This window comes from Mastigoproctus giganteus, chromosome 5 (genome assembly GCF_048544385.1).
Source record: "Mastigoproctus giganteus isolate SK-2022 chromosome 5, ASM4854438v1, whole genome shotgun sequence".
NCBI lineage: Eukaryota > Metazoa > Arthropoda > Arachnida > Uropygi > Thelyphonidae > Mastigoproctus > Mastigoproctus giganteus.
The window spans coordinates 23776569-23801387 of record NC_143579.1 but is presented as its reverse complement, the minus strand read 5'-3'; the positions used below and the strand labels follow the sequence as shown (position 1 = coordinate 23801387).

At 38.3% G+C, this 24819-nt stretch overlaps 1 protein-coding gene across 2 annotated transcripts in view; it reads left to right on the top strand.

Annotated features, from left to right (window-relative positions):
- LOC150085240 (zwei Ig domain protein zig-8-like) overlaps positions 1-17739 on the top strand; it is a 176063-nt gene extending 158324 nt beyond the window's left edge. For both annotated transcript variants that reach the window (XM_090373108.1, XM_090373110.1), the window contains exons 4-5: positions 13973-14269; positions 17059-17739. In XM_090373108.1, coding sequence (XP_090229234.1) covers positions 13973-14269; positions 17059-17183 — 422 coding nt within the window. In that variant the 3' untranslated portion in view covers positions 17184-17739. The remainder of the gene's footprint in view (positions 1-13972; positions 14270-17058) is intronic.
- Positions 17740-24819: the final 7080 nt, after the last annotated feature.

Here is a 24819-nt window from a genome sequence, read left to right as displayed (position 1 = left end):
GGATAAGTGGTTGTCAACCAAGGACATATAATCCCTTGAAGGTGATATAGGACAAGCAGAACTGCTATATATATATATATATATATATATATATATATATTTTCATTCTTTTTAATTTTACACAGGACGATCCTTTAATTCTCAGGATGGCAGCAGTGCCACCGTACAACCACACAAGTTTTGGTGAACTGCCCATAGAAGGTAGGAGAGTGCATATCCAAGAATACGCTGACACAGTTACAAGTTCTGACATGTTGTCTGGAATGGTGACATGGTGACAAATTGATAGTCATACGATGACTGGCGATGAGATGAATCTTCATTAAGATCAGTAATTGTCTCATAAAGCAGATGACACTTACAGCATCTAACTTAGGGCCCCTTTGCAACTACCAGACATGTAACTATATCAGCTTATTCTTGGACATACACCCACCAAATAGACCTTTGTAATTTTCGCTCTTAGTTTTACCAAGAAAGCCATTCACTACAATCCGCAAACACAGAAGGCATTTTGCTCAGCATTTATTTTGTTTTCCAGTTCTTGAGAAACCAATGTCTTAAATGAGCTACATTTCATTTTTGCATTGGAAAATTTTGAAGACACACATTGTATTTGCTTAAGAGTGTCACTTGAGGAGCCAATGCTTTAACAAATCGCTTGACCAGTCTCAGCTTGAACTTGGTCTGTTTATGAAAAGATGTCATTCTTCTGGATGATGGCTAATAAAATCAAAATAATAGCACAAAGATTTTGCAACAGTGTATCTACTGGGTTCCAGCTGCAAGACATCTGTGGATTAGATATCTGGGATCCAATAGATCCACTCTTTTAAAATTGGTGTCAGGAACTCAGAATTGGACTTGTTTAAACCCAAGATCCTCACTTAGTCACCCAATTGTTGCTAATTAGGAAAATGCGACTCTTTCCTTGAACATAAAGACTTACACTTCAGTAATCTCAATTGTCTTGTTCACCATATTCATCATCCAATTCTGAAGATTCTCCTCTGGAAGGTGAATTGCGAAATTTCAGGGAATTGATCATGTGGCACCGGAGATAGAGGATGGTATACTGGAATATTAGCATTAGCATTAGCATTAGTAGAGGCATTTGATGCAAGAAAGCAAGCTTATGCAGCATCAGCCAAAAAAAAAAAAAAAAAAAAAAACCCACTTCCACTTCACCCCTCTGTTCGTTCAAAATACCTGTCCAGCTGAGCCTTAAACTTATTTAGGCTATCAACCTCCACCACAAGGGATGGAAGTCTGTTCCACCAACCAACCACCCGCTGGCTAAAGGCAAATTTCCGCACGTCTATCCTACATCTGTCTTTCCTCAATTTGAATTTATGCCCTCTCAGGTGATTATTCTGAGCGATAGGAAGAATCCCATCAGCATTGAGCATGCTCAAACCATTCAATGCTTTATACACCTCTATCAGATCACCTCGCTGGTGCCTAGTCTCCAGACACTGTAATTTGCAAAACTTAAGCCTTTCTTCGTAAGAGCACCCCTTTGTTCCATTCACTAATCTTGTTGCCCTTCTCTGTACTCGTTCCAGCAGCTCTACATCCTTCTTGAAATGAGGCCTCCAGACTTGTATACAGTACTCTAGGTGTGGCCTGACCATTGCCTTATACAATGGAATAATCACCTCCTTATCCCTGCTGGAAAAATTCCTGTATATCATTGACAATACTCCATGAGCTACTCTTGCAGCCCGTCTGCACTGCTCAGAGAACTTCATATCTGCCTTCACAATCACCCCCAAGTCCCTTTCATTCTCTACCACTGTCAGTGTAGTACCACAGAGTTGATACGTTGCTCTGGGGTTGCTTTTTCCCATGTGTAGTACTTTACATTTGTCAATGTTAAACTTCATTTGCCACCTCTCAGCCCATCTGCTCAACCTTTCCAGATCCTGTCGCAGCAGCATAGTGTCAGTAGTGTCCTTGACAACCCTGCCAACCTTTGTATCATCTGCAAACTTGGACATTAAGCTTGATATACCATCATCAATATCATTTATAAATACAGAAAACAATAATGGACCCAACACTGAGCCCTGAGGGACTCCACTAATAACATTAGTCCACGATGAGCAGTGTCCATTGATTACCACTCTCTGTCTTCTCCCCCTCAACCACCCCTTTATCCATAGCAGCAATTTGCCTCCATTGTCACACTGCTCCAATTTGTGTAGCAGTCTTCCATGTGCAACAGTATCAAAAGCCTTTCTAAGATCCAAGTATATAATATCAAAGTTATTCCCTGCATCCAGTTCTTTTGTGACTGCATCATAGTATCCAATCAAGTTGGTCAGGCAAGACTTCCCCTTAACAAAACCATGCTGTGTCTGAGCTATAACTGAAGTCTTGTCTAAATGATCCTGCAGTGCTTCTTTAACCAGTGCCTCCATTAATTTTCCTGGAACAGAAGTTAAGCTCACAGGTCTATAATTACTTGTGTCAGCCTTTGATCCTCCTTTGTGAATTGGGGTCACATTTGCACATTTCCAGTCTATGGGTACCTCCCCTGAGTCCAAGGAAGCTCTCATAATTATGGCTAAGGGTTTGCTTACTTCCTTTGCTGCCTCCTTTAATATAACCGGATAGATCCCATCCACCCCGGGTGCCTTTCTTGTGTTTATCTTCAACAGTTTCTCCTCCACTTTACTCCCAGTTATTTCAAGATTCTGTAGCTTACTGCTAGAGTTGAATACACCTCTGGCATTCCCCTTGCTGAATAACTCCTCATGTGTGAATGTCGATGCAAAATATTCATTTAGTTTGTTAGCTACCTGAGCAGGATCATCAACAGTTGACCCATCAATATCAAGTGGACCAATCTGATTCATCCCCTTCCTTCTAGAGTTTACATAAGTAAAGAACTCTTTGCTGTTTTTCTTTGCATCCCTTGCCAAGGATTTCTCGTAATCTGCCTTCGCCTGCCTAACCTCCTTTGTAACTTGGTTGCATATCAACTTGTATCTATCATAGGCTTCTGTGTCATGTGTTAATTTGTAAGTATCCCATGCATTTTTCTTCTCTGCCATATGCCTCATTAGTTCATCTGACATCCATTTTGGCCTAAACCTTGAACAATATTTCTTAGTTGGTATGTAAAGCCTAGTAGCTTCCAAGATAAGTTCTTTGAATGCTTCCCATTTTGAATTTGCTGTTGGTAACATCATCAGTTGGTCCCACTGTATAGAATTTAAATACTGTCTCAGTCCATCGTAGTCGCCTTTACGGAAGCAATAACCCTTCCCTTTACCCCTAATGGTAGTTACCTCTTTCAGTAAATCCCACTTCAGCACACTGTGATCACTGCCACCTAGTGGTTCATTTATCTGCAGATTCTTAATGCATGAAGAATCACTGCTGATAATCAAATCAAGAGTATTACTCCCTCTAGTTGCCTCCCGAACATGCTGATGTTCTACATCAGCATGTTCGGGAGGCAACTTCTTCTGCTCATTCTAATAGAAAACAATCATCCAATAAATCCACAAAAGCCCTGCTAGTGTGTGAGTAACCAGCCCCCAAATTCCAGTCAATATCTGGGAAATTAAAATCTCCCATTATAAGACTCTCTGATTTACTGGCCCACTCTATTTCCCTGTACAGTTCCTTATGATACTCATCAGAGTCATTAGGCCTATAGCACACTCCTACTCTCAATTTTGATCTCCCAATGCTTATGTCACACCAAACTGACTCAACACTGCACTGTCCAGCGATGTCGACTGGCTTCACTTCCTTGGTTTTTATGTGTTTCTTAACTAATAGCATAACCCCTCCCCCCTTCCTATCCTGTCTATCCTTTCTGTAGACGTTGTACTCCCCAAATTGCATTTCTGCATCCCTTATATCTGTGTGACACCACGTCTCTGATATCCCAACAATATCTGCCTTTGATGTTTTGAGCAATACCTCAAATTCATCAAATTTATTTACTAAACTCCTGGCATTGGTGTACACGCAAGTATACCTGCACCTGTTTCTATTCTTAGCTACCCTAACACAACCCATGTGTTTACTTGTACCACAATGGCTCCCAGCAGTCTCTGAAATACCATGCATCTTGTTTTTCAGGCTTCTGCTCATTCTAATAGAAGCAGTGCAAGAATCTCTTTCACCTCTGCCAGTGGCTACTGTCAATCTATTGGTCTTTGTCTCCCCCCCAAGCTAGCAGTATTGCAGCTTTTGGATCCGCAGACTTTTGCGGATAGATCCGCCATACAAAAGTTGGAGTCTTTATGGTTTTTGGGTTCTCTGTCCATATTCGAGATATGGCAAATGGCATGCACTTAAGACTACCGAACTTGGTGCTATCTATGATGTCATACTTGACCTGCTTTGGACCCGTCTTATCTACAAACGTTGACAACCAGAGAAAAACCAATGATACCGTTGGATTCAGTACGAAAAATGCACAAGAACTAATTGTTGTTGTTGTAATAGGATTTTAGGAGCATCGGCAACTAAGGCCATATTGCTTCGTGTATATTGTCTGTATATTGCGTGTGTTATAAGGATGATTTTGTTGTTTGCTGGACAAAAAACTATAGTTTCCGGGAGAAAAAACCATGCTACTCTGGCCTGAGATCGACTAACTCAGCCACGTTGTGAAAAAGGTCCATAAAAATTCCTCACGTCATCGACAGGACTCGAACTCAGGTCTTTTCCACCCCGTGTGGGGAGGACATTGAGTCTACCAACAAGAACCAGTTAAATATTAAGATAATATTTATTTATTTTGGTTTAAAAGTTCAGAAATAAAATCAGCTATAAGGGTTAAGATTCGATGTAAATATATATACTGAATACTAGATTTAATAAACATAAATAAACTATAGGAAATAAATAAAACTACATAATTAAAAATTTTAATTTAAATTGATAAATTTAAATTTTGGGTTTTAAGCCTAATTATGAAGCTTGACTTTATCTGTGCCTTTATACGATTTTGAGCTTAGAAAAGTAGTTTTATTTACTCTTAACTGCTTAGCTTCTAGATGTAATGGTTATTTTAACTCTTAGCAGTCTTCTTGAACAGCAAAGAGGGTTTTCTTTTTTTTACAATTCCTAAGGAAAGAGACCTTTCGTATTCGTTTCAGTCTTACCCTTCTCAATGCAGCAGGACACTCTGAAAGCTATTAAGAGATATAAATAACACACAACAGGAGTGAAAAGCGATGAGGGTCCTCGTAATCCTTCTGCACGTACATCGCATGGTGTTTGCTTCGCAGCCATGGGAGCGCGAAATACGTAATACAATTAAAGCCCAATTTCTTTGCTTCTTTTTGGCGAGCTTTTCTGATTGTCAGTGGCGTAACTTCTGGTAGCGTTGTGAAAGCCTTATGGTAATGACCCTGTAATTGTGTGCGTCTTCATGTGAAATTATTCAGCAAACCCATAGCGCAAAACCGGGGAGCCCTCTGAATGCAGACAGGAAACTACAAATGAGTCTTTATGTCCGGAATCCCACAGAGGGTTGCTCAAGGCGGAAGTTGAGATTGGGATTCTTTAGAAACTGTGTGAGGAAATTGTGTGGAAGTATTTGGTAGTGGTCGTTCAAGGATGGATACAAATTGAGCATGAGTTAGCTTAGGTACGATAGCGAAGGTCTCGGGCTAGGCAAGGAAGGCTCTTTTGTTTTCTTATTTTAAATACCTCTGCATTACATACTTGAATGAAATCTATTTGAACTGGATGCATGGAAATGAATGGGGTCGTAGATGCGTGAATGACTTGAAATAAATAAAACACGAGACAGAAATTTAAAAAATGAAACGTTTTTAAAAGAAAAAAATAATAATAAAGTAAACTGTCTGAATTAGAAGTGATTAAAAATCGAAAGAACTGAATCAAATCGAAAGAATTGAATCATGTGTGGTAAAGATTATTATAAGTAATCTTGGTTTAAAAGATGTTTTGTTATTCTAATTTGTATATTTTTTTTTTCTATTTTATTAACTGATAAGGTGCATTGATCGCTCAAAAGGAAATAAATTACAAAATCAGTAAAGTTGAAGAATATAAAAGGATTTAACTAAATTAGAAATTAATGAATGAAAATAATTTATGGTCACATGACATCAATACGGTGTGTGATCCCCTCCAACGGCTAAACAGGCCTGACAGCAGTGGACCATGCTCGACATAAGGGTGTTTATAAGATTCTATGGCAACAAATCCCATTCTAACACAGCACAGACCTTAAATCACCAAGTGACCAAGGAGTTGGCTGTCGGCGACGCCCAATGGCGTCTCACACACGTTCGATCGGATTTAAGTCTGGTAATCGTGCTGGCCACGGCAGTCGTTGGATATGATATTTTCGGTTTCAAGATATTCCTCCTTCACTTGAGCTCTATGCGCAGTGGCTTTGTCTGAATGAAAAGAAAATCTAGGCCAAATGAACCCCTAAAAAGTCGCACATGGGGTTCGGGGATCTCTTCTCGGTACCTCTGCTCAGTTACGGTACACCTATCAAAAAGAGGGGTACGACCGTTGATCGTTATTTCACCTCACATGAGAACACTACCTCCACCGTAAGGATCCCTTTCTCTGATGTTGGAGGGATGGTATCGCATTCGTCGTTGTCTCCAGATAAAATAACGTCTAGAATCTATTTGTAGGCTAAATCGGGACTCATCAGAGAATAGAACTGTACCCGATTTGTGAGGGCCCCAAGTCGCATGTTCATGGCACCAGATTCGACGAGCTCTGCGATGGTTTGGGGTTAATGGGATGCAAACCACTCTGGTCTTCCTTACATAGAGTCCACTTGTATTGGGCCTTCTTAACACAGACCAGATGGAAACGTTTTCACTGAGGGCCCCAACAAACTCAAAAGACAGTTGATGACAGGACAGCATAGAGTTCTGTCTTGCTGTTAGAGCCACATATACGCTCCATTCTAGTTGACGTAGCCCTCGGGTGACTATGGCCAGCTCTTCTTGTAATGGTTCCTGTCTACTGAAACTGCCCCCATAGTGCCGAGACGATACTGCGTCGAACATTAAGCCAACGTGCCATTTCGGCATGTAACTACCCAGCTTCCAGTCGTCCAACAGCCTGCCATCTTGAAAGAATCATCTAAAGTCTAAACGAAGACGACTTGTCATCCTGAGTACTGGAGATGTGGCTATACCACTGAACAAGCCAAAAATGGGAATGAAGTGATGTGGTTGCAACCTGTGTTTTTATAGGCATGAATAATTTGCAAAATATACAGCTCTGTAAGGTGGTAGATCGATTTATATTGGATACTCGAAACTTGCAGGCCAGGATGGGCGATATTGTTCACAATAAAACGTTCACGAAAAAAATTTTGTTCTGTTATTTTGTCGAGCAGTCTATTTGGCCCTATTGAAATAACAGTATATCAAGTGGATGTCATTATTTCTCTTTTGCATTAACCTAGATGACATTTAGGTAAAGATTATTTAAGCTGTAATAAAAAATAACCCTCCCTTGCCTTTAAAAAATAAAAGTACACTTTGGGAATAAGACGAAAGCATTAAGTATTAAGACATTTTAAGAATTAATTAAGTATCATATCCTTAATTTATCTATTACTATACTTAATCCAAGTTTGAAACATGTCAGATTACACGAAACTTTTGTCTTGTCCGGAATGAACGAAATGAAATGCAAAATTCCCATTTCTGCAAAGTCACGCATTCATGGTTTTGTCTACAACAACCAACGGTCCTAGGCCAAATCATGAAAAAGAGACCCAGACTATCATGCTGCATCCGCCAAACTTCGTAGTCGGGACGATACAGTCTAGCAGGTAGCTTTCTATGAGTATCCTCCCATCCAGGCACGACCTTCAGACTGGTAGATCAAACACTGTGGCTCGTCACTCCAAAGCTGTGCTATCCATTGGCCTATAGTCCAAGAATGACGGACTATACACCAAGCTAGAAGGCTTCTGGCATTATCAGGGTGATTAGTGCCTTGTGGATTGCTGCAGGATCGACAAGTTATTAGCATCCTACACACTGTACTGGTACTGACATGTGTTCCAAACATCTCACTGAAGGTACTACGTGCTGCGACAACAAGGACCTGCATTCCGGGCGGAAATTCTTTGCAGGGCTCTCCTGTGACGTTCCATCAACTTAGGAGGTTTTCCGGGTGGCATTTTGCTGCAATATGTAGATCATATCACCAGTCGTTGACCTAGATCTTCAGTCTTTGAAATGTCATACAGACCTATTCGTGTTACCCTATTACCGAACCGAACTAGAAGTCTGTTGAAAGTAGTGTGATACCAAGGTAACTCGTTGACATCTTGCATTCACAATCTCCTCCTCCTATTGTCTCCTCGAAGGCCTACCATCGTAATCGTTTAATCAGCGAAAGCCTACCAGGGTGATCATTTAATTCGCGGACTGGTGCAAGATCTTATCTTAATTGTCATCATCTGAATCTTCTGTGGATTTATCTTTCTCGAAATACTCTCCCTTGAACACGTTCAACGCGTTCATTAAATGCTTCTTGCAAGCCATTTTTCGAAATACTGCGAAGTGCTTCCATTGCAAGCATCGTTGTGTCGAACGAGAAACGCTTGCCTTTCAGAGCTTTATTCAGACTTGGAAACAGGAAGAAATCACACGGAGCTAAGTGCGGTGAATAAGGGAGATATTGCAGAACCTCGGCACCTATGGCAGTGATCACTGACTGCACAATATTCACCGTATGTGGCTTAGCATTGATGGAGAAACCACTTCACACTGGAATATGGCCCTCCTACCAAGACACTCATTACCATGCGCTTCATTCATCTCCTTAACTGTTTCCTATGCATTTAAGTCCCGTCTGACACAATAACGAATCACATATCGCTGTTCAGTCTGAATGTCCGACATGATACTTGCTTCAAAATGATCGTCAGTGACACGACTGACAATTCATGAAACATAATTCGACAAGTACTGGCATGCACATACAGAGTCTGCTCAGTAGCGATCAGGAAGAGCGCCTCCAGCGGCAGTTATGGAAAGTTCGCGTGGTAAACATAAAATCTTGCACCAGTCTGCGAATTAAATGACCACCCCTCGTATAATATTATTATTATTTGATATATCGTTCTCTCTATAATATTTATAAAAAAAATATCGGGATAGACTAATGGTTCAAGTGCAATTTATGTTTATTGTATAAACATTGTGTACAGTGTATAACGCCTTTTTATTTTGCATTGTTTTTTTTTTTAAATATTTATCCTTGCCTTTAAACAGGATGAGCCTTAAGATGAACCTTAGATTTTCGAAACGTATTGCGCAATTAGGAACTATTTTCGTTTTGGTATTATCTCCATGGTAACCAGAAGGAATTTAAAATTGTTCTTATCCGTTTCTTACATTTTAATCATCTTCTTGAATCTGATAGAGGTCACCAGAGATCACATAACCACACGAATCGGTAAAATAAGGATATCTTTGCTGAATAAAACATCCCCGAAAGCTCTTAACACAAAAATAAGGGAACTTTCTTCAGATAAACATCTTTTATAAGAGCGCCAGTGAATTTGTTGAAGGAAGGTCGATATTGATCCGATCTAGGCTTTATAACAGTAGCGAGCTTATACCCGAAATTGTTCCAAGTGGAGTATTTGAGCAATTCCAGTGAGTGATTTATGGGGTGCAGAGAACACACCGTGTATTAAATGGCTTACCTTTTAAATAGAGATTTCTTCAAAGGAATGAAGCCAAAACGGAAATGATATAAAAACAGGATTTATTATGGTAATTGCGTTTCATTTTGTTACAGGTATCCCGTAAAAATAAAAGATAATTCTAGTATATCCCTCTTTAAAATAAAAAAAAACGGTTAATTTAAACTACTTTATTTTTTTAAGGTACTTTCCACCCTCCTGGTAATCCCAAAGTTTATAAAAACAAATTTTGCCTTTACATTTGGATGAATCCCCAACCAGATGATTGACAATGGCCTTGAATAACAACCAAAATACTGCCTGCGAAATTCAGAGTCCGAATTAAAGAAGTACGGATAAGCGAAAAATACATAATTAAAGATGTTTATGTAATCCAGCTTCAATTCCCTTAAATTAACGCAACTTCCGGTCAATGTGATTCGGATTCCCGACGCTTCCGGTTAATGGAATTCGGATTAACGAGACTTTGTGCTAATGGAATTCTTGTAAAAAAATTTTGAGACATTGAAACAAATGATCCAAGTTAGGAGCTTTGGAAATTCTGCAGTTTTCAGCGTATAAAATCAGAATTAAATTATATTATTCAATACTTTCTAGTTCTAATTAAGATTATTTGGAATGGTGAAGCAGAGAACGCATTAAAATTAAATAATTAATTCGTGTATTCTACTGCTTAAATCGCTTTTTAAGATTATTATTCTTTAGTGGTAAATTTTGCACGTTAATTATATTAAAATTAATGTCTTTAACTTGAAGATGGGTTTCCTATTATCGAAACGTATATGGATGCAAATATCAGTGGAAATGGAAAAGTTGTAAACATTAAAAAAAATTAAACAAACAAACAAACATGCCCACACACAAAGCGGATAAATTCTTCGTTCACCTTTCTGTAATTAAAGTAGACTCTCTTAATTAGAATTCCTTTCTATGTGGTCTTTAATTTATCTGTTAATACTTTACATTTTAATGCCCAAATAGGCAACCGGCGATTTATTTACATTAATACGAAGAGTAAGAAGTACCTGGAGAGAGAGAAAAGTGGAGAGCTACGCCTCAAACCTGTACTATGTCAGTCGGTTTACTGACAGGGCCATAAAATTAATTAAATCAAATTACAGAGATGGAAACTAAATATGGGAATTCTGCTTTTCCTGTCCTCGATCCATGATTCATTAAATACATTTTGTTAGGGTATTAAAAGTACTTTCGTTTAATTATTTACCAGCATGAATTCATTAGGGAACAAATGAGAAAACAAATTTGCATCATTGCCAATTTCGTTACAAGAACAACACGTTTATCAATACTAATGATGAAATCAATTTTTTCATCATCAGAATATATATTTTTATGAATTAAAATTATGAAACTTCTGTCGATTAAGTCTTTTTTTATTTTTATAATAGAATTAGTTTTTTTAAAACAATTTCCTGAGTGCCTCTGATACAGAATGCTTCACTATACACTATATTTTAAAATTTCCAAATAGATTATTTTAAATGAAAATGAAATTTCATGAAAATCAACTATTGGGAGTCGAATTATTACATGCAGATGGACGGACGGACACAGAAATAATAATTGACGGGAAAACGTGATAAATGGTTCTGAAAAAACCGAATATAAAATTTCATAAAAATCCACAGACTCGGAGTCAAGTTATTACATGCGGACGGACAGACAGAGAAATTATTTTTAAATTTGGAAGTTTAATCTGGGCAGAATTTTACATTTCAAGCTTGTTAGCAAATAGATTAATTCATGATTTATTACAAATAAAATAATGCAAACTTTTATGCGTAAACCAAGAACATTTATTCCTTCGTTTGTCCTCTATTCGACAAATCTTCCTCAAAGATCTAAATATAAATTTTCATGAAAATCCATGAAATTCTGGATTCGAGTTATTACATGTAGACGGACGGACAGACAAAGAAATAATAAATGACCGGTTTCTAAGGGTCCAATTATAATGAAATTTGAGAAATTTTGACAAATGGTTCTTACAGAGCTTAACATAAAATTTCATAAAAATCCATCCACTGGGAGTCGAGTTGTTACATGCGGACGGACATGACAGAGGCAATTTGCGCATTATGCATATATGGTAACGCACCATTTAATTCACCATTTAATTATAACAAAAGTATGAGCAAACCGGGAATATTTCGTTTCTGTGCATTCGCCATATTTTCCATTCATTCCTCTGATTAGCGCATGGCTTCAGCCACAATATATGAATAGCTTATGCAAGATGTTTGAAAAAATAAATAATAATTGATGGATTTCTATTGGTCCGATTTCAATAAAATTTGGGAAGGCCCAAAAAATCATTCTGAAAGAACCAAATATAAAATTTCTCGTAAAATCCATCTACTAAGACTACAGTTATTACATGCTGACGGACGGACTGACAAAGAAATAATAATTGACAGATTTCCATTAGTCCAATTTCAGTAGAATTCGGGTTGACTTTTTTGTGCGATGTTAATGAAATTTGGAATGGCTTGATAATTTTTAAAAGAGTATATAAATTTCTAGTTGTACTCACACTGGACATATTCTACCTGTGCTGAACCTGTGTCCTAAAGTGATATTAAACTGATCAGCTCAAGCAAGAACTGTACGACCAGTCACATAATAGCAGTAGTAGTAGTAATGGCTGGCAAATGATGCAAAAAAGCAAGCTTATATAGCATAAGCTAAAATTTAAAAAAAAATCCCCCATCCTTCAAGAATTTGTCTAATTCTGCCTTGAAATTATTCAACCCATCCACTTCCACAACACAGATGGACGCCTGTTTCAACAATCAATCACCCGCTGGCTGAAAACAAACTTCCACACATCTATCCTGCTGCAACCATCCTTCCTCAACTTGAATTTATGCTCTCTCATGTGTGTAGTCTCAGCTAGTGGAAGAATACCATTAACATTCAACTTACTCAATCCATTCAATGCTTTAAACATCTCAATCAGATCTTCCCGCAGATGGCTGGTCTCAAGACGCTGCAATTCCCAGAATAGAAGCCTTTCTAGGTAAGAGAACCCTTTTGTTCCCTTCACCAATCTGTTTGCCCTATTCTGCACCTGTTCCAGCAGATCTACATCCTTCCTAAAGTGAGGCTTCCATACCTGTATACAACTCAAGATGCGGCCTAACCATGTCCTTATACAAAAGGATAATCATCTCCTTATCCCTTCTAGCAAAATTCCTGCATATCATTGACAAAACCCCATGAGCTGTCCTGGCTGCACGTCTTCACTGTTCGGGGTATTTCATGAAATTTGAGATGGCTTGCCAAATCGTTCTGAAAGAACCAAATATACAATTTCATGAAAATCCATTTACTGAGAGTGAGGTAGGAATTACATGCGGACGGACGGTAAGACAATAGGTGCTTTAGGCATATAAAGAGCCTAAAAAAATACTTAGCATACTGTGCGCACAGTGGAACAGTAAGCTCAATCCGAGCTAAGTACGTATGCTAAGAGCCTGCTGGGTAATCAAACAAGAAGTTATAGAAATTTCAAAACCCAAGCTGGGTATGGTAGTGTGATGATATTAACTGGAGAAGTGTAAACCATCGCTCTCCAAATAGTAAACAATGGCGTATTTGCTTACCACTACCATGCGATGTTAGTGTGAATGTGAATGGTGTCGATAGGTTATTGAAAATAGCCTCGAATTGTAGAACAAACCTTGCCTTCACAACGAGTTTTCCTGGTATTGCACTGCTTTAAAACGTTTTTGAAGTAGATGGCAGATTAACCTTTTTCTGATGCCATTTAGTTTAAAGTAGTGCAATACCAATACAACTTGTTGCGAAGGCAATTTTTTGTAATCGGACTGGCTGTAAAAAAAAAAAAAAGGACAGAATACTCCCTCATAACTTTTTATGCTGTTAAATATTTTTTAATATTTTTTTTACTGTTAAATATTTTAACAGTAAGTGGCGCTGCATTTTCTAGTGTCTTCAACAAAAAAAAAAAAAAAAAAAACAGCTATATTTATTATTATTCGATTATTCGAACAAATCGATTATCCGAAGCGATTAAACTCCAGTTAGTTCGGTTGATCGGGACCCATTATTGTGGAATACGGTATTCCTGAGATATCAACACATTATTGACAGTTTTATTAATTATGAACAGCAATCTCTCGTTAACTATTTGCTTTATTATTTTCCTATATTGTAATTTTATTTATTACACTGAGCTTGCTAATATGAGCATCGAAACAATAACTATTTTTCATTCATTAATTTTAGTTGCTAAAGCGGCTATAGAGGGCGCCCCTGACCTATATGTGAAGACAGGCAGCTCTATCAACTTGACATGTGTGATTACCCAAAGTCCCGAACCTCCTGTTTTTGTGTTCTGGTACCATGACGACCGTATGATTAACTATGATTCCTCCAGAGGCCAAATCACCATTCAGAAAGCAGGAGGGGACACTGCTGTGAGCAGGCTCTTCATTAAAGACGCCCAGCCAGTCGACTCGGGCAACTACACATGCTGTCCATCTAATGCAGAAGCAACTAGCATCACGGTACATATTCTCAATGGTAAGTAAGAGTGTTGCAATTTAAAAATATTTGTCACCATCTACTTTTCTGAAGGATCACGATTAAGTTCCAAAGATCGAATCTTTGAGTTAAGATAAATTTCCATGAGGATTTTTTTTTTTTCGTTTTTCTTTGGTTGCGATTATTTTTCGATTTTTTTTAAAATTTTATTGTAAAAATAAACACAATTTTGACATTATAATGGAATTAAAATGATCAATAAATCAAATACTCAACTCACCTCTGAATTAATGAATAATTAAAACATAGAAAAGTGATTTTATACGTACACTTAGTACTTTTCAATCGAAGTGCTTCACTAGCGCCCTCTCAGTAATCTGAACTTTAGAAAAAAAAAATTCAACAAAATATCGTCAAATGCTTCACTAGCGCCCTCTCAGTAATCTGACTTTGGAAAAAAAAATTCAACAAAATATCGTCAAATGCCACCATCATTACTAGAAAAGGGAGTTAGTCTATTAAAACCCTCCTGTCCAGCTACTTTAACATAAGTGCATCTATTAAAAAAAATCTTTAAGAGTATATGTAGCTCCTTAAATTGAAAATCTAATTATGAATGCACCTAAGATCGTGTTCTTAGCGAATTAATAAAAAAAAACATCTTGTTTATAAATGAATTAAGTGTCTTAATGAAAGCATATCGCTAAGAATAGCCAATTAATTACGGTAAGAAAAGGAGGAACACATGCTACAGCCACACTGCCATTAACAAGGAAAGAATTCTCATTTATTTCTTTCTTTCAATTACTAACAACTTTTATGGATATTAGTTTCCTTCTATTCAAGCTGGTCTTCTTCATATAATGGTTTAGAAGTAATGAGAATAATTAAGAAGTCACTGAGGATGTAAAGAACTTCAACTCATGCATGTCTATTGGGGGGTGTAGGGTTCATTGTTTTCCCTTCAGGAAAAGAAAAGCAATTATCTTTCATGATTGGCACTAGTGAATCAAACATAATTAAAGTGAATTTTTTTTTTCATTCTTTTGCTAAAATCATTCTCAAACAACGCCAACTATAATTGGAAAGAATTTTTCCACTTCTGTGTGTGTGAGGAAAAAAAAAAAAAAGATATTATCTTTAGCCTTCTATGGATCTGTGTGATCTTAGCTTTGTAGTGATTCTATAAAAGGAAATTAATATATCCACTCATTTGTAATTCTATCGAGCGTAGTGAAGAAAAAAATAATTGTACACCCACACACAGTTACTGTTTTTGAACTCTCGTGTTGCTTTCAAATTAAGAGGCTCAAGAACAATTTATTTGTTTTAGAAAACGATGAGACTTTTGTTAATGAAGGGGAGAGAAAAGCTTCTTTTTTTCATTACAAGTACGCTTCAACGAGCTTTTTTTTTAATGTCTGAATTTTACTCTTTACACCACGATCTAATTAACCACAGATCTTACTTATCTGTGTAAATAACCAGCTATTGATTTGGATTCCTGATTTGAACTTTAACAGCGTATATCAAATACGCGTATATGGGATATTCCAAACTATAATTGGTGTGAAAAGAAGACTCGTGTTTTCTTCTCATATTGGGACTCTTCCTCAGTGCATTTTTGATGTAAAGTGCAGAACTTGTACCCAAATACATTTGTCACATTTTCTAAATATAAATCTGAGGAATTTACCATCCAAACTGGAGTCCGCCAAGGGGATGTAGCCTCCCCGTTGCTTTTCAACATCGTGGTCGACGCCATTATGAGGCAAGCATTCAGAAACAGACAGGGCATACAATATGACAAGGATCACTATGTGACTGACCTGATGTTTGCTGATGATAGTGCTATCCTTGCCGGTAACGACGCTGAAGCCACGGAAATCCTCTACGACATTGCCCGCATTGCCCGGCCATACGGTTTGAAGATCAATGCTGGTAAGACAAAGGCCCTGACAACAGATGGGTCGCAAGCCACCATCTATCTCGAAGGCGTCCAGATCGAGCAAGTGCAGGACTTTAAATACCTTGGGTCGCTGGTCCAGGAGAAGAAAGTTGCATCCACCATGGAAATTCACAGCAGAATTGGACAGGCGGCCACTGCGTTCGCCTCGCTCAAATGGTGTCTGTGGAAGAGGACCAACATTTCCACAAAGACTAAAATCCGACTCTTCCGGACTTTGATCCTGCCCATTCTTCTTTACGGATCGGAAACATGGATTTGTCTCAAGTTAGATTTGAACAAACTTGAGGTATTCCAAATGCGATGCCTGCGGCAGATCTTGGGCATCTCTCTTCGCGACCGCATCACTAATGATACCATCCGCGCCAGATGCCAACAGCAACCAACCATTGCCGACCAAATCCAGAAGCGAAGGCTCAGATGGTTTGGCCACGTGTGTAGAATGGGCACGAACAGAATACCATCCACACTCCTTTGGAGACAACGACCCACCCAATGGAGCATCCAACGGACCGCGCCTAGGAAAACGTGGGCCAAGCAAGTGGAAGATGACTTGAAGAGCCGACGTCTCGACCTTAACCAGGCCAGGACTGAAGCCATGGATCGTAAGGTATGGAAGAACATCACAGAGCAAGTCCGAAACCCTGCGGCACCTACAGCAGCATACTGGTTGCGTGGCCAACCGCCTCCCCCAGCTGCCAGCTAAGGACCAAAGAAGAAGAAGAAGAAAGAAGAAGAAGAAATATAAATATTTTTTAAAAAAATTTCAGTATTTTTAAATTTTCATTAAAATTTAATAAACGTTATTAAATATTTAATAACTGGTACATCAAAAGTGATTTATGTTTCTTATTTCTTCTAGGAGAGAAACCAGCTGCGATGCAACATGACGGAAATCCATCAATATCTGGTTCTCACAGGCAGTCTTTTATGATTGCGTCATGGTACTACACCTTGTCTCTAATGCTGTGGTTGGTGGTTAGATGACCAGTGAACAAGACCAATCAAAAACTCTTTTAAGTGCTACAATAAAAGAAGCGACTTTCATTGAATACAATGAATTCAGGTGAAAGTACATGTGAAATTTTTTCACAGCTAACCGGAAGTGACGTAGTGAAGCAGCTTTGTGCAGACAGAAGTTTTATCTTTTTCAATTTATTAAACTGGCAGGATTTGTGCGCGATGTCAAAGGATCCCCTAGATGGGATTGCAGACGTCCGAAGAAATCATTGAGACACAAACAGAACACTGATAATTCAGGTGACATTTTTTAGTAAACTTTGACAATAACCTCATGAAAGTAGCGACTCCGCCCATTATATTGTGAATCAAATAGGACATTTTGAACAGTGGAGATACTTCTTGGAGCTTAAATGATGGAAGATTTAACGATGCCTACAATGAATAGCAGAGATTCATACAAACAGTGTATCATTTTAGCACATGCTCTGTGAACACCTCTCGTGTATGAGGGCAAGGTCCATATTTAGGATCGACCACTGCATGGCTTTGTGTAGTCTTCTGTATATCTTTAAAGATTCAATCCCACTAAAAGCTTATTAGTTCATTTTTAATATCGGTATTCTTTATAATTGAGTTAAGGAATGGAAAATTATGAAAGAGAAAAAATCAACGATGAAAATAAATATTGTTTTGTACATTATCGTAGTGTGTTTTAATTATGTATTTTTGTACAGTTTATTTTATTACAAAATAAAGTATGAAAAGTTCATCTTACCTTTTATAAAATATTGCGATTTCTTCGACAAAGAATCTTAAAAGCCATAGAGAATTTTCAATGGTTTGCGAAACAAATTCTGTAAAATAATACAATGATTTCCGAAATCAGTATTTCAAGAATTTTTTCAAATAAAAATCGGTGTATTCGTTCTTTAATGAGATTTTCGAATAAATATATAGCTTGTGTTCTATTAAATAAAATTCTCTGTTCATTACTTTTGTCAGAAGGTTTCTATTTTTTAAATCTTATACATCATCTGAATATATTTTTTTTGATTTTCCGTTTGAATGCTCTAAAACAAAATGTAGTAAATTACTACAGTTTGCGCTTTATATAATAGATCTGTAAACTGCGTATATTCTGTGGTGTCGATTTGCTGTCGACATGCTACCCTTGCCTGAGACCGACTAACTCAGCCACGTTGTGAAAAAGGCCCATAACAATTCCTCGCGTCACTGACGGGATTCGGACGTCTTTTCCACACGGTGATTTTTATGGACTGCACAGTGAAGGAATGATTCTGCTGTGGTATTGGAGACAATGCTGCACTGAAAGAATTTTACGATAAAGGATCCTACACATTTCAGAAGGGCAAAAACCAAATTATTTATTAGGGTCACCCGCAATTGACTACATCTTTGTATGTAAATTGCATGTGTTCTCTGGTCGATTTGCCTGTTTCGCTTGATGAAAAAGCCCAGTTTCTGGGGGAAAACCTTGCTACCTACGACTGAGACCGACTAACTCAGCCACAGAGTGAAAAAAGCCCATTAATATTTCTGGCGTCATCGATGGGATTTGAACCCTGGCCTTTTCCACCCGGTGTGGGGAAGGACAGTGATGTGCTACCCGCGCAGACATTTCAGTAGGGCAGTACTGCTGTTATAAAGCAAATAAGTAATGCTGGTTTGACGAGAGAACCACTGGAATATTGTGTTTGGAGCTCCAGTCTTAACCGCCATTGATCATTCTTCGGAAGAATTGGAAAGGCCAAATCAGCCACTGAGGCCCACTTCGTAATTTGCATTAATAGATTTCTTGTATGAAGAATGGGATAATATTTTCGTTGAAACGTTCCAAAAATTGGTTAGAAATTTTCCACATAGACTATTTGTTCCATTGAAGGCCAAAAGTGGACCTTACACCATATTAAAATTGTTTTGTCGTTTCTTACACAATTACCGCTAATTGTTCCAATACTTCTGATAGTATAGTGTATATATCTGTAACTAATTAGTTAAATCATTTAACTAATTATTTCAGAACCACCTAACGATGGTTCTGAAAATGCTAAAAGTGTGACACTTAATCTCGTCTTCTATAGTCCATTTCTTCTGATTCTTTCACTTTATCAAATAAAATGGTTTCGAAAACAATTTTTACTGAATCAAGAACCAAACATATGTACGTTTTAGACCTTGATGCTGTTCGATGCCGTAGCGGAGGCATAAGACGGCGCCTTCCTGTCGACCAAACGCTGTTCTTAGTTCGCGATAGTGACATGTGGACAAGCGTCTTATTCCACAAAAGCCAGCCGCGTGTAAGTTCCATAGTATCTGTGTACAGGCTCTTGACATTTAACTGAACAATGTCACCCTCTCCCTGGCAGTGCCCTTTCCGCTTCCCTCGCTTCTTTAACCCCCCCCTCCTTCTCCAACCTGCCTCTCCGCTCCTACACACATGGACGAATGCTTGTGTTGTTTATTATGCATGTATGAACACATGAACTTCGTCCCTAGTTTCTTGTGATGTGTACGTTTTTGACAAACCAAGGAAACACAGCGACCATGAAAGCTATTGAGAATAAACAAAACGGAAAATGGTATTTCTTGTGACTTTATCTCAACCCTTCAAAAGTTGTTCAGTATTGTCAATATTTGTGAGTTGCTGAAGACAAAATCAGGGAATAACCGTGCTGATGACTTGTATTGGAATGTACTTTATTGGTCAAAAATTGCTATTCTTGGGATGAAAGTCCATATTAATTTATCAGGTTGGGTTCCTCGCCCTACAAAGCCACACATTAGAAAAAAACCGAAATTGTAGATAAAGGATAAAGTGTTCGTTGTCTAACGGCCCCAAAGGTTTCCCCTTGGGGCCGTTAGACAACGAACCTCTGACCATTTAGCCGTTGGACCCCTGGTGGGATCCCCTACAGTTGCCCATCCATAGCCACCTGGAGGAAGGTCAGGCATTAGAGGATCGCAATGGTACTCTGACAGTTCCTGCCGCCTAGTTTCTTAAGGTTTCAGCGGCAAGGACCTATGTGTAAAAAAAAAATAAATAATAAAATAAAAAATAAATCGTGCGTATCGATAGAGTAAGGGGTCAGAGACTCAAGAAGGGATCTGAGAAGACAGAAATATGGGGACTAAAGTGAAGGTATCCTCAAATACCTCTATCAAGCGAAGTGAGAGGGGTGGGGGAAGGGATGAAAAGTAGCTGCGCAAAAGTGAGCAACTGGGGTCGCCTTATGCACTGTTGTCACATCAAAGGCTGACCAGTGTCTGTCAACGTCGAGTTTGGGTCCACTTCATGTGTAATTCAATTCAGAGTGATCTCCGTTCATGTAAGTGTCGATTCGGTTGACTGTTTGTCCGATCCAGGTGGTAGTCACTATCACATATCTGTCTACTCAGATTCCAATCCATTTAGCCTGTCAGTCCACACTGCTGTCGTGTCCATTTTAGGTGGTAGGCCCATTCCAGTGTCACTCGTATGTTGTTTGTCTAATCCGAATGGTAGTCCTTAAGAGGTTGGTGTCAAAATAAGGTTGTCACAGCTCTCATGGATTTTCTGGCTCCCTCGGTCCAGGACTCGAGGGCCAGCATTGCTAATGTAGTTTTACCCTTGTTGAATTGCAATTAGTGCCCTTCTTCTGGTGAAAAGGCTTTGGGTAAAACTGGTTAAAAAAAAAATAAAAACTATTATTTTTAGACCACCCGAATAATTAAATTCATCTGCCGTGCTCTGTGTTTTATGTCTTTTAATTGCGTGTGTTCTATAATCGCTTTGTCTCTTTTGCTGAACGAAAAACCCCAGTTTCTGGGCGTAGGGGGGGGAGAACCTTACAATCTACGCCTGATGCCGAGGAACTCAGCCATGGAGTCAAAAAAGCCCATTAAAGTTCCTCGCATCATCGACGGGATTCGAATCGGGCCTTTTCCACCTGGTGTGGGGAGGACGGTGATGATGCCACTGTGCTACCCATTCAGACAGGCAAAACTGGTGAGAGCTTTGTATTCGTACTCCTTATCGAGTAGGTGGGGTTCCATGTTCCGCGGAAAACAGGAACAGCAGTAGTTAGATTACAGCGCAGATCTTCATAGTGGTCGCAGTCATACATAAAGTGTTGCCGTGTCTCTGCCTCTCTGCAGAGACACAGTGGCTCTTCAGGTAATTTCGAGGTATGTCAATTTTGCATTGAATGGTCCATGACCTGTTAAGAAAAGGTTAAATAGAGTCTTGGGAAAAAAAACATTTCTGGGTCTTGGATAGAATCTATCAACCTTCAGGAGGAACTTCTTGGTGATCGCCCCTTTAGTGGACTCGGTCCACTTCCTCTGCCACACTTGCCTAAGGACTTTTCCAGGCGCCGATTGTTGGCGAAATCCAGCTTGTAATTCATGAACGTGCATGGTTTCCCTTTCGCCAGGTGGTATGTCATGGCACATCTAATAATTTCAAGGTCCAGCGGGTGCACTCCCGCCAGAACCTGCAATGTGTACGTACTAACTGTTGATACAATGCGATTGATAGTCAATAATATAGACCGCTATACTGTCCAAGTTCCTTCTGTTCACCACTGTAGTCTTGTTACACCAAATTGGTGATGCATAAGTAATAACCGGAATAAAGGTAGTTTTGCAGTAGAGAGACAGGGTGGGCTTATTTAGCCCCCAGTCCCGTCTGGATACTCTTGCGACCTCTTATGATACTCTTCCCACTACTTGGAGGTAATGATCAAGATTAAATTTAACATTGTCAAACTGTCAACCTCAACCACACAAAAGCAGTTCATTCCATTAGTCGATGTGAATCGATTCTAGGACCACTGTTTCTGATTTCCTTAAATGACATTCATGAAGGGTTAAATTAAATGTAACCTTTCAAGATTAAATTTAACCTCGCCAAATTGTCAACCTCAACCGCTCAAAAAGACAGTTCGTTCCATTAGTCGAAGTGAGTAAAGTAGAGTTCACCAAGATTCGGTTCAAAGGCCACTGTTGTTTCTGATTTTTTTAAATGACATGGAAGAAGGGTTTGATAGTTTAATGATCAAAGCCGAGCACCACACCTTCAGGATGCCTTAAATAGGCTTCAAGAATGGTCAGAAAAGTGGCAGCTATGTTTTAATGCAGCAAAATGTAAGCTCTTACACTTGGAAAAACAACCCCGAAATAAATTATACACTTGGTGGAGTTGAATTAAGACAGCACAAGAAAAAAGGGATCAGGGAGTTACGATACAGGCAGATATAAAGTTTTCTGAGCAGCGTAAACAGGTGCCAGGAAAGCCCATAATTTGAATTTATTTAAGCTTGTTCCAGAAATCAACCACGCGCTGACTAAAGGCAAATTTTCTCACATCTATAATACAACTGCCTTTCCTCAATTTGGGTTTATGCTCCCTCAGGTTCGAAATCTGAGCAAGAGGAAGAATCCCATCAGCATCGAACCTGCTAAAACCATTCTTAAACTCACTGTTTAAGACATTTAAGACCGCACTTGGAATACTGTGTCCAAATATGAAAACCTCATCTTAAAAAAAGACATTGAGCTTTTTGAAAGGGTCCTAAGACAGACAACTCGGACAGTGAGATCGGCAAAAGGGTGGCCTTACGAGGCAAGACTTTGATTATGTGGACTATACAGCTTGACAACAAATCACCCTAGAAGAGGCTTGATTGAGGTTTATAAGGCTCTGAGAGGGATTAGTAAAATGAATGATGTTTGAATTTTCACTGTTATAAAGAATTCCAGAACTAGGGCCGTAAATTCAAATTACAGTAGAAGAGATTAAGAGAAGGATGTAGGAAGTTTTCTTATAGCCACTGAGTTGTTGATTACTGAAATGGTCTGTGGATCTGTTAGTTGTCGAGCCATCTCAAATGTTTTCCGTGTGCTGATTGGTGAAATTAAAGAGCAATATGGTATGTGCAGAAAAGAAATATTCTCAGTTCGCGCATATGAAATGATTTTATGATGAGCTCGTTTTATTATTATCAGTTTACTAAATATAAAAATCAGGAATTTATTAAATTTTAAAAATAATTAGCGTCTGGTTCAGTTATAGTGGGGATTTTCCTAGCTTGTTTCTGGTAACATTTGTACAAAATTTAAGCAGTAAATTTTACCATTTCTTTCCTGAGTATTTCTAGCTTTTGATTATTTATTTATTAATTTATTAAAATTTTCTAATTGTTATTTTAATTTTCGCATGTATATAGGTGGCATCTGCATTGGTGTTTTCAGTTGCAACTCTCTTCAACAGATCTCAAAACGTAAAATTCACTCAACAGTTTTCTGATTTCCTCCTGGATTTTTAATACAGTACAAAAGGCATTTAATTGATATGTGATTTAATAAAACAAACAAATAACAACACATACCTTAGAATGTAGCATGCAATCAACATTTTTATAATGTACTTTACTTATTTCCTCCTTAATTTTAATAGCAATGAAAGGTAACACTTATTTTCTTCTCTGATTAATATAATAAGAAAAATAGAAGTGATTCATGATTTCTATATAACATTTAATTAATAAGAGAACCTAGTTAAAGGTCATACTGCTCGTGTATACTGTCTGTGAATTGCGTGGGTTCTGTGGTCGATAAACCCGAGTTTCCGGGAGAAAAAAACCATGTTACTTTAGCCTGAGACCAATTAACTCAGCCACATTGTGAAAAATTCCAGTTAAAATTCCTTACATCATCGACGGGACTCGAACTCAGCTCTTTCCCACCTGATGTGGGAGGACAGCGATTCTACCAACTGTACTATCCACGAGGGCTAGTTATTACAAGCAGATGGACGGACAGTCATGGTGAACACAATATGCATATATGGTAATGCACTTTTCTTTTTTTTTTTTTTTTGGCTGGTGCAGCAAAAGCCTGTGGCTTCGACTCAACGGAGACCAACCTCAGGCTTTTTCCATTTCGTTAATACAATCTTGGCGATTAGATAACATCCATCTGTTTTTATTCAAGTATGGTTTCTAAGAAAATCATAAAAATTATTTCGCGCACATGTATCCAGTGGAGACTATCCGGGATAAGTTAGCACATGCAAGAAATTACTCTTCAGAAGTTGAGACCAAAGATTTTGATGTCTGACATCAGCCAGACCAAGAAAATCTCCACTTGATTAATAAAAATACTATTCCTGACACCAAACAAGGTCAACACGTTTACAATCACAACATCCAACGCGAAATTCTATTTGAAATTATCCACTCTTTTAGCACTTCAAGTTCGCAGCCAGATTGCCTTCTCTGACGACTTTGCGCTCCAGCCAACTGATAAAATTATCGGCCTTAATGAGTTAAATTTATCTGGAACGCAAGGGCATATTATTATCTGGTGCGCAGTTTAGATGGGAATTAATGGGCAAAATTTTTAGAACGAATTTTAAAGTTAATTCAGCGAACTATCAGAAAATTAAAATGACATATTAATTTTGAAAGCGAAGTATACGAAGGGAAGACTTCGTAATTTGGCTTCTAAAATTCCATATTTTAGAGCAAAGTTATAAGGGATTTGGGGATCTTTTAATTTACCTCAAATGATTGCCACAAAGTGCTTCCCTAAAGATATTAGTTTTGTTTTGTTTTTCTGTTATTTAAAAGGGCTCTTTTTTAAAATTTACTCCAGGCGT